The sequence below is a fragment of the Bombus impatiens genome, unplaced genomic scaffold, assembly GCF_000188095.3.
Source record: "Bombus impatiens unplaced genomic scaffold, BIMP_2.2 scf_0091, whole genome shotgun sequence".
NCBI classification, from domain to species: Eukaryota; Metazoa; Arthropoda; class Insecta; order Hymenoptera; family Apidae; genus Bombus; species Bombus impatiens.
In genome coordinates this window covers 1,551,113-1,561,030 of record NT_176510.1, presented here as the reverse complement: position 1 = coordinate 1,561,030, position 9,918 = coordinate 1,551,113, and the positions used below count along the sequence as shown (strand labels likewise).

General features: G+C 38.8%; 3 protein-coding genes across 4 annotated transcripts in view; 1 reads left to right on the top strand and 2 right to left on the bottom strand.

Moving 5' to 3' along the window:
• The window catches only part of LOC105682140 (sperm-tail PG-rich repeat-containing protein 2-like), a 5,495-nt gene extending 1,581 nt beyond the window's left edge, over positions 1–3,914 (bottom strand). Inside the window, exons 1-8 of the mRNA XM_012394506.1 lie at positions 3,803–3,914; positions 3,612–3,734; positions 3,388–3,512; positions 3,129–3,284; positions 2,810–3,031; positions 2,573–2,689; positions 2,359–2,506; positions 1,977–2,209 (exon numbers count right to left, since the gene is read on the bottom strand). Coding sequence (XP_012249929.1) covers positions 1,977–2,209; positions 2,359–2,506; positions 2,573–2,689; positions 2,810–3,031; positions 3,129–3,284; positions 3,388–3,512; positions 3,612–3,734; positions 3,803–3,914 — 1,236 coding nt within the window. The remainder of the gene's footprint in view (positions 1–1,976; positions 2,210–2,358; positions 2,507–2,572; positions 2,690–2,809; positions 3,032–3,128; positions 3,285–3,387; positions 3,513–3,611; positions 3,735–3,802) is intronic.
• Positions 3,915–4,756: 842 nt separating this feature from the next.
• LOC100750104 (nuclear migration protein nudC) overlaps positions 4,757–9,918 on the top strand; it is a 104,906-nt gene continuing 99,744 nt past the window's right edge. For both annotated transcript variants that reach the window (XR_004460831.1, XM_033318402.1), the window contains exons 1-4: positions 4,757–4,973; positions 5,079–5,156; positions 5,265–5,483; positions 5,561–5,779. Coding sequence is in view for 1 of the 2 variants with exons in the window: in XM_033318402.1 (XP_033174293.1) it covers positions 4,899–4,973; positions 5,079–5,156; positions 5,265–5,483; positions 5,561–5,779 (591 nt within the window). In the remaining variant the exon portion in view is untranslated. The remainder of the gene's footprint in view (positions 4,974–5,078; positions 5,157–5,264; positions 5,484–5,560; positions 5,780–9,918) is intronic.
• The window catches only part of LOC100740128, a 19,290-nt gene continuing 15,638 nt past the window's right edge, over positions 6,267–9,918 (bottom strand). The window contains exons 2-4 of the mRNA XM_003485926.3: positions 8,313–8,495; positions 7,418–7,682; positions 6,267–7,276 (exon numbers count right to left, since the gene is read on the bottom strand). Of these exons, the coding sequence (XP_003485974.1) occupies positions 7,251–7,276; positions 7,418–7,682; positions 8,313–8,495 (474 nt within the window). The 3' untranslated portion in view covers positions 6,267–7,250. The remainder of the gene's footprint in view (positions 7,277–7,417; positions 7,683–8,312; positions 8,496–9,918) is intronic.

The window sequence follows — 9,918 nt, the reverse complement described above, 5'->3', positions numbered from 1 at the left end:
GAGCCGGAAGTGATTTCTCTGGGCTACGTCGGCCACGCGCCTCTACGTGGAAATGACCTGCAGAGTGTGGCAGAACGTCATTTCCGCCGCTGTCGAGTTACGACGCTTCCCTACGTTATGTAAATACCGTCGTCCCTGAATCTCAACGACATCGTCACCCTCCTTCCACTCCGACATCCTTATCCGACGATCGTAAGAATTCGCGACGACACCTTCTTCCTGCGTTTTATCGCCCTGTCGCGATAATCTCGTACGACAAAAGCGACATATAACTTCTGGTCCGTATAAAACGAACCTGCTTCCCTTCCAAAATCCACTTTTATCGAGATTCACGCGGAATTTATTAAAATTTAGCGTAAATTCCTCCGATCTGTTTGTCGAATACTATGATGCGTACTGCGTACATACACCCTCGTCCATGAATATTAGGACAGTTAGAAAAATTGCAGCAAGCGTGAAAAATCATTAGGAAACCTATCAGAATACCTAAGAATTATTACTTCGTTTAGAAGAGTAAATTGTAACAAACCCATAAATTCAATATTATGATAATAAGTTCAGTAATTTAATTACTAAAATAATTATTTCCTTTTCATCACATCAACCATCTCTTTCGATCATTATAAATTAAGAATAAATAAGTTTTCGTGTAGCTCTTTACATGATATTCGTAAGATTTGATCGTGAGGTTGTTAGGTCCTATAGATACATCCACACGTAACATAAATCTTCGTATGTCAAAAAAAAATGTTGAAAAGTTTCTTTATATAGTGGACTTGATAGTTTTATCAAATATAAAAAATAAATAAACGAAAGAAAGTTATCGGCAGTATTGTTCTTCGTATCGCTCTTTGTATCTATCGTTAAATTCCACGAATTTGTAGGTGCGATCGTGGAGATTCTAATCTCAGTCCGATACTTCCTCTAAACGTAATTGCGAGCCAAGTGGACGGACCGGAAACCGCAAGCTACTTCTTCGATCCGAGCGCATAGTGGCTCCGAAAAACGGTGTTTAATGAAATTTCTGCGTGTCAACCTGTCAAACGCGAACTTCGTGCCGCTCAAAAGGCGAGGCTCACAGAAGGATTCCACCTTTCAGTGTGGAGGAACGCGGCTACTTCAAAGGAGACGGTTGCGACAGAGGCAGGAACACGCGTTGTTCCGGCTATGTCCCGTCCTATCTTGGCCTATCTGCGGCTACACCGTCGTACCAGCATTCGACGGTCTCTCGATTAACGGGCAAATTGGATCCTGGTCTCGAACCGCCCCGGGTACAGATGCATCGCTTCGATCCACCGCCATTAATTTCACCTCGACCTCTCCTGATTACCTTGTGCTTCGAGGATTACCTGGAACTTGGCTGGTTCATGGATTTCCGGCAACGAACGAAAGAATCCCCTGAATTTGGTCTGACCGCAGACTTATTGTGACTATTCGCTCTCGAAGCGCACACTACGATCTCATTAAAGCAATTGCTCCGTTCCTGGTTAACATTTTCAATCTGAAAGTGCTTGGTCCTTTCTGATGTCTGACTCAACTTTGATAAAGGGAGTTTTGGTCTTCTTTTTCGAAGGCGACGACACGTGGGTGGAGGGTGAGTTATGGTAGAGTTTCTTGGAAGGGTTGTTGGTTTCTCCTTTTGTTCATTTTTTTCTTAGACATGGTTGGGGACGGTTTATGAAGAAGGATGTCGGTTTAGTAGATGTTGTTGAGTATTTTTTAATATTATAATTGTTTGGAGAATTTGGTTTTGTCAGTTCACGTGGTTTGGCTGAGTGAATGTAATGGTGGTGACATCTGTGTTTGCTATCGCGTTGAGTAGATCTGACATCGTTTGGTTTAGATTCAATATGATACTATTCATTGAGTTTCTTTCACGATTGTCATAGTTTTGTAATTATCATTGTGTAACTATTTTGTTACGAGTTATATTAACGGATGAAGTTAGTAAGACTTAGAAAATAGAGAATCTTTACCTCTTCGATTTTAGGGAATCTCTGTGTTTTAGATTTGAAAGCAGCATGATAAACAGCACTCTTCTTTTCTTCAGTTTTCTCTGGAGAACACGCATTATTATAATCCTCTTCGTTTGGATAGGAAATTGTCTCGAGATAAATCCGTGGCTGCAGCTGTCTTAAATAAGCGTACCGGTAACGCTTCTCTGACTCGTATGCCAAGTTACCGACTTTCGAATGGTAATCGCTGGGTCCTAAAACAGAAACGCGCTTCCTCGATAAGATGCTAACAATTTCGACGAGTGACTGAGTCGAAAACATAACAGAAATAATAATAATAAATAAATTTTATAATAATGAATAAATAACAATGAATAAATTTTTTAATGGATAAATGTTTTACCTGGCCCAGTGTCGTCAGAAATTTTTGGAAAACGACCAACACAGGTGCCAAATGGCGCAGGGTAAATGGAGCCTGTACATTTTATTCGAACAGGAGAATCGTATTTACCTGGACCAGGTACATTTGATTCCGCTTTATCTTCGAATCTCTGTAATAAAGTATACATTTCTATAACTCGAAAATCTTCCGATAAAATTGTTTCCAAAAAACGAACCTTAGCAGTTTGACCAAAAGGGGGTGGTTCTGTGACGTAAGGGTCACACTTGCAATCGATCTTGAAGAATTTCTCGAAATTGCCCTTTACGTTATACGCATTTGGGGCTGGAAAATTCTATATTTATTTGAAAATTCTATAAAATTAAAATTCTATAAAAGTGTACTCCAAACATCACAATTGGCGAAGCATTTCAAAAACATACTTCAATATAATTTTATGTCCATATGATATTACCTCTCGGGCTTTTTTTCTGCACATTGTATCAAGGAAACGAGGCTGCCAAGAACTCATTCTCTTCGCTTCTCTTACTTTTTCATCTTGTGCTTGCGCGGCTGTTTTCTTCGCTTCGTGTTCGTAATCTCCAGGGCCTGGTGTCAGTGAGGGCGGAAGCTCGATTCTCCCTGTCATTCTGCTCCAAAAGTTTCCTTTGTAGAGCAATGTGGTGGCATTTGTTTCCTAAAAATTATATATTTTCTTTTTGAATATTCTTTTTATTCTACAAATTGCTTTATTTGGCTCGTGAACTTGTAAAGGAAAATACAGAGATTCTTACTCCTCGTGGGACGTTGTAAAAGAAAGTTGTTTTTTTTCTGAAGGGAGGGTTCTTTACTAAGCTTCCATTTTCGTTGATACTGTACGCCGTGTAATTTTTGTCTGGAATTGACGTAGGATTTGGAATAATCGAACGAGGAGGTCGAGTTAGCCATAGCTGCAATTTATTATCAAAATAAAATGAATACACAATACACAAGATTCACAATGCACAAGACATACAAAGATACACAAGTTTAGAAACTAAATAAATATGTTACTTTTCCTGCAGGTCCTCTCCAGGTGCCAGGATGACATCTTATTTTTCGTGACTTAATTAAATCTGTAGCTACGTGATAATCCACTGGACCTGGTCCTTCGGGTATCTTTTCCTTAAATCTAGCATCTGTAAAATCGATGCTGACTCCGCCCTGTAATTTATCATTCTTTCATCACAAAGACTTAGCTGAATTCGATCTCGATAGATATAATTTTTAGAAACTACGTTCTGGTATATGTCGTTGAGGTTCTTTTATATTGTACGTGCCAGGCCCTGGTAATCGTTCGGCATCTCTCGATATAGCAATAGTTCTCCTTTTTGATCCAGAGAGAAAGGGATAGCAATCAGCTGTGGAAATAATTTCATGTCATAACTTAGGATTTTGAAACACCGTGAATTACTTTTAATTATAGTACCAAGATGCCTTTTAGGCTCTGGCAAGTCCGATACATCGTAAGTTCCAGGTCCAATTTTAGGCGGTGTCTGAGTAATTAATTTTGGAAATCTTTTTGTTCTATCGTGTGCCATTCCCTCATAACTTTAAGAAAAAATATATACAGCGATGATGAAGTAGAAATTGTAACCTAATTAGCTGCACGTGTGGAACGCGTATGAACTGCGCTGAAAGTCGATCGAATCCAGTCAATCGAAATTTTTAATTCTCTAATGGAGCCCGATTATTCATTTTACTCCGTCAAGAATTCCACATATTTTAAAGATCCACTTGCTTTCGCTAATGAATCATCTTGGTGCAAGAAACATTATATTTGTTTGCAATAATTGTAACGGACGATGTATTCGCGCCCGAAGGACGCTGTTTTCACTTCTTTAACCTACTTTTTTACAACGTTCGCCTTGCATAAATTTTCGGTCAGGTCAGTTAATAATTTCGTTCTCGTTACGCGAAACCCATTAACGTTTTGACGCCGAAGTAAGAGATTATCGTTTGCATCAAATTGAAAACGATTCGCGGGCGCGCTTGCAATGAAAGTGAAGGGTTCTACGATGAACGACTTGAGTGTTTTGCAAGTTATATCTCTTATATTGCATCATTCAAGGAATGTTGCGTATCAGCGATCATAAGGAATTGTCATTCCATATAACATCGATTTCTTTTTTAAAAACCCAGTTCCTTTCGAATAATATTAAACTTGAAATTTTTGCTTCATATATGTAAATTACTTAATTCATCTGAGTTTCGTCGAAGGAGATATATCTTTTATAATAATTAGTTATATTAATTCTTTAATTTACTGTAGAAAAAGGTTGCGTCTTATCGATACACAGAACTAAATGACCCATAGATCATTGGAGAACGACGCATTCCCTTTAATACCAGCATTCTACGCTAGAGAGCGCCATGTGTACCGTTCAAAATTATGTTTGGTCGATAATTCGAGATGTTTCTCATTAAAACGTGGTAACGAAGTGCGTTGGTTTTCAACGTCAGTAGACGTTTCGTGTGATTTGTTCGTTGATATTAATTAAATATTCTTCTAATCTTGAAGAAAAATGACAAAGAACGAGGAGAAATTCGATGGAATGTTGCTGGCTATGGCTCAGCAACACGAAGGCGGTGTGCAAGAGGTGAGTTTTGTTTCGTCGCCACCTTAGGTTATGTTTCACTTGGAGAAACATCATTATTTTTAAAATAACTTTCCCATTATTAATGAAATACCGTTTACTTTGTAGCTCCTAGACACAATCTTCAGTTTTCTTGCGAGGAAAACGGATTTCTACACGGGAGGAGGGGAAGGAGCTGCAGAGAAGGTAATTGTTCGTCTATGACTTTAAACAATGTCGTGTGATGTTGTAAATGATTTCATCACTTCTTGTGCATTTTATAATTCACATTACGATCTTTGTATTTGACTGCAGCTTGTTATGAGCAAATTTAAGAAGCACGAAGCTACGGCTGTTACCAAAGCAGCTGGTGAAAAGGCAGAGCGTGCAGAGCAAGAGAGACGTCGCAAAGAAAGAATAGAAAAGAGAAAGAAAGAAGAAAAGGCTAAGGAGGAAAAGTTCTACTCAGAGTCAAAGATTGTCGAACTGACTGATGAACAGGCTGTTAAGTTACAAGAAGAGATAGACAATAAGGTATGCAATTATGATTAGCAAAATTGAGATTATATTAAAGAAATTATTTTGATTACACTCTGCGGTTCTGGTTACAGAAATCGGCAAAAGAATCACTTGCTGTTCCTGGTCCAAGTGGTGATAATGCGCATAATGGTCATAATGAGCATAATAGTGATAATGCGCATAATGGTAAAAATGAGGAAATAGAAGATGAGGAAGAAGATGAGAAGGAAAAGAACAAACTTCGGCCTAACAGTGGAAATGGCGCAGACTTGCCCAATTACAGATGGACTCAGACACTTCAGGATTTGGAGGTAAGTAATATCATGCATGTAAATAAATTTTCGATTTCTTATTCTCTGAAATATTTTTTTGACATCAAAATGGCAGAATGTTTATTAATACACAGTATAAAGGAAGTCAATCTTGTAATCTCTTATATTTAGGATCATGTAATGTATTTGTTAATACCATTTCGTAGGATAACCTTCTATTTTCTTAAAGATTATCACGTTTAACTCCGGAAAAAGTCGTAAAATATAAAATGCTCTAATTTATTTGTTTTATATTTTACCGTATGTTTTTAGAACTGAACTTTTTCGAATATCTAACGATACGATAATAACTAAACAATAATGCATTATGCAGTCTTAGAAAGTACTTTTTTTTTCGTCTATCACTGTTAGAAATATCTTTCTACATATATTTGTTTTTTAGTAAAAGAGAAGAAGCAAATAGAGTATCGCAATATATAATAATATTAGGAGGATAGAAGGGACAGGGGTGAAATAAAACACATCCTGATTTTCTTCATGGTTCGACAGTTTCTTGTTGAATCGACGATTAATTAATACGCAAGTAATATCACAGTTTCGGGTCAGCGATCGACACGATCGCTGCTCATTGCTTTTCCGTACATTCCCTGGAACACGACACCCTGGCATGCGGAATCCAGGTTTGATTCAAGCGTTCTTTCTGTTAGTAACAATTAAATAACGACCCCTAAAAATTAACACATATCCGCTTATCTTACTCCCATCTCGTCGATTGTTCCGAACCGTCAACGTTAATCGAAGAAATACTTGTGCGTATGACTTACTAAATGTTTCGCTGGACGACGACTTGTCCAGCTTACAATTAATATTTTCCTTTTACAATCTTATCGTCCTTAAATCTAATTTAAATTAGATTTAAATCAGAAATTTACATTTCAGAAACATCTTAATTTAAATTTAATTTAAATTAATAATTTTCACAAATCGATTCAAAGAAATGATGATTCGTACATTTTATTTAATACGTCATCGTCTGATCTTAATTATAGAAAGGGAAGGATAGTAGAAGAAATATTGATCGAATTTCGAAGGACGCGGATCGGCCTCCTCGCCAGATAATCGAGTGGCTCAATTTAGGAGTTAGGATCGCATTCGTGCTATTTATACGGCCTTACCTAAAGCTAGCTCATTACATGAATGTAATTACTGAGTTTTCACGTACCGCACGTCAAATACGGTGCAATACAGCCTTTGAAACTTTGTCTCTGACCGAGAACGTCTAATCGAGTTGTCCTAACGCTCTAAGTGATAATATACATATACATTATAAATACGAATAATTCCATCGATTGTAATCGACAATCTTAATATCAAATGATTCGCAGAGATCGATTCATCCCTGATTCCATTCTTCAATGTTGACTCGCAGTTTGCACTCTTTTGTCTCGTCGTTAGCATAGTCTTCTACAGGATGATCCCACGATCGCTGCATTCGCCAATTTTTATAGGCCTAGTGGTACTTGTCGCGAATTCTCACTGTAATCAGAAGCAAAAAGCACCGGAGACTGGTGGAGACTAGACTTAAAAACATTCGGTATGGGTAGCATTGTTAAAAGATTGAAGAGCCTCTGAAGTGGAGCTTTTGAATCAATTAACATCACTACGAGTAGTACTCACTTTCCATGTAGAGAATCCCGAGAAGCAGGCCGACCATGAATAGAAAGCTCATCGTGCAGACGAGCACGGTGAGCTGATTTCTCGCGCAGCAGGACTTCCTGTAAACGGTCGTCGGTCTGCCTAGGCCGTTCACTACGGTGAAGTGAGTGCTGCTCGCAACCGATGCGGTGTCCATCTGTTTCGGCGCCGTCACCGTAGGCGGATGAATCGCCGCGAGATTGGCTAGGTTAGCGGCTGTCAGAAGTAACGTGCCCGATGCGGCACTCTGTAATACAAGAATGTTATTTAATCGCTCGGTTATTGAACTTTCTACTTGAAATTGAATAATTGGTTAATTTCAGTCTCCTGAATGATTAGTCTTACACTTAATGATTCATTAGATTTATTGATTATATTAATTTAATTTTGTGGGGTTGTTATGGCTTCTTAAACCTCGAGACTTCTGATACCTAATCTTTTCATTTATTTGTTTAGGTTCAATGGTTACATTTATTGATTATACTAATTGTACTTCTTTCTAACATTTATTAGGATTTCTGAATTCTTTTACAACTTTAGAAACCTAAATCTGTTCACATGAGGATAATTTAACCGTCAAAATATCAAGGTAGGGTGCTCAATATTCCTTCAAAGGATCTCATGTTTTTCCTCATAATTGTATCAGTTTATATTATCTTATTTTCTCATAACTGTTTTTCCAGTGACTCTGACTAAGAATTATGAATATTATTTGCTATAAATCTTCACTCATCAAATAAGTCTAATTGTAGTCATAGGTGTGTTACATTTACTTTATAATTTTTAAGGTACCAAGAATTAATTTCAACTAGCTTTTCATTTACGTTCTTCAACGTCTTCTAAACTCCAAATACATGATCTATCGATGCACGCTTACGTGTGTACTGGCAGTGGATCCTTGCGACGAGGTGGATCCTCTGGATGGCGAGTTTGGGTGCAGATGATGAGCCCAGCTACCATTTTCGCTATCCCTCTCGCTTCGTCCCACCAAGGACGGCCTTGGGATGTGCCAGGAAAGCGGGCTGCCCGCTACTGCTGTCGTAGCCGCCGTCGCCTCGATCTGAAAGCAACGTAAATCGACGTGAAGCTTTGATTGCATAAGCGATAATGTCGCGGCGATTACGCTTCTGCCTCGCCCGCATGTCCTCCACCTGCAACCGCGTGTTGTTTATCTCACGCCAACAGAACATTACTCTATATGTATCCACCACGTTATCTGAGTTTCATCTGTTCGACGAACAGGCTCGTGGTCCGATTCGATTGACCAATCAGCAGATTAAATAGCTGTTTAAACCTGCTGTATTATATCCTGAGCGAACGTTCTTTGCAAATGTATCTAGTCTTTTTTACTAATACGATTCTATTTTACAGTCGTGTAAATTGTACGTCGATGATATACTAATTAACCGACGAAACAATTGGGAACTTTGGACACATAGACTTTCTCGTTAACCAAGTATTGTATTCATTCGCTTGTTTCCTTGTGTTCGCGTCATAAGCAAGTTTTACATACCAAAGAACGTTGTTTTCGAAAGGCTGTCGCAATGGCTTATTGTTCTAGCTCGGTCCCATCTGCGGGTATCCGTATCGCGCGTTTCACCGCATCGAAATACCAGCGGGGATGATGTACCGCGACCTAACTAAATCGTACACTCTTCGCTTCGATCGAGTTCACTTCAAACAAGAGAAGAGAATAGAAGAGGAGTGGTTATCGAGGAATGGTTCTTAGAACGAGTAATCTTTCTGTAATATTTTCCTCACAACAGACATATACCTTCTAGAAATGTTTTATTCTATACTGAATCTTCATCTTTATTCCGTTCTTTAGACTTTTATTTATCCTTGCGGCTTTCAAACTCTAATTTACCCCTATGCTCTTCAAACCCTCATTCACGTCATCTTATGTGTTCTTTTCTACAATCACCTGATTAACAAGAAGGATTTACACACCATCGTATTTGTTGTGTGCCAAATATGATTTAGTCGGTCAATAACTTAGTAGCATTATGAGTTTCTTCAGAAGGGCACCAAGAGACTTCAGCTCCTCGCATATCCCAGTTCGAGTTTTGGTCATTTTAACAAACTATTACTGAGTATACCAAATAATATTAAACGCCATCATCTATAATACTCTCATTTCGAACAAAAATGATGCACTTTGCAATGGAGCAACGTTCAGAGCCGAACGAGTCCTCGATTGCGCTACCACTCGGAGCTCGAAGGAAGATTTTCGGGGGACCAAGCTCCCGATATTCCGGTTTGATCGTTGCACAACGCTGGTACTCTCGAATTCCTCTGTGCAGCTCGTTGCTTCGAATATAATTCTCTGGTCGCATCTTGGTCGTCTTCGTTGTTGTCTCGTCGTGTCGTCGTGTGTTTCCTCGACTCTTGAAGCATGCCTGGAGGTGTACGGCCGCGAAACGTTTTCAGGGCCAAGCCGGGGATAGCAGCGCGAGCATTTCCGCGACTTTGACACTGGCTTG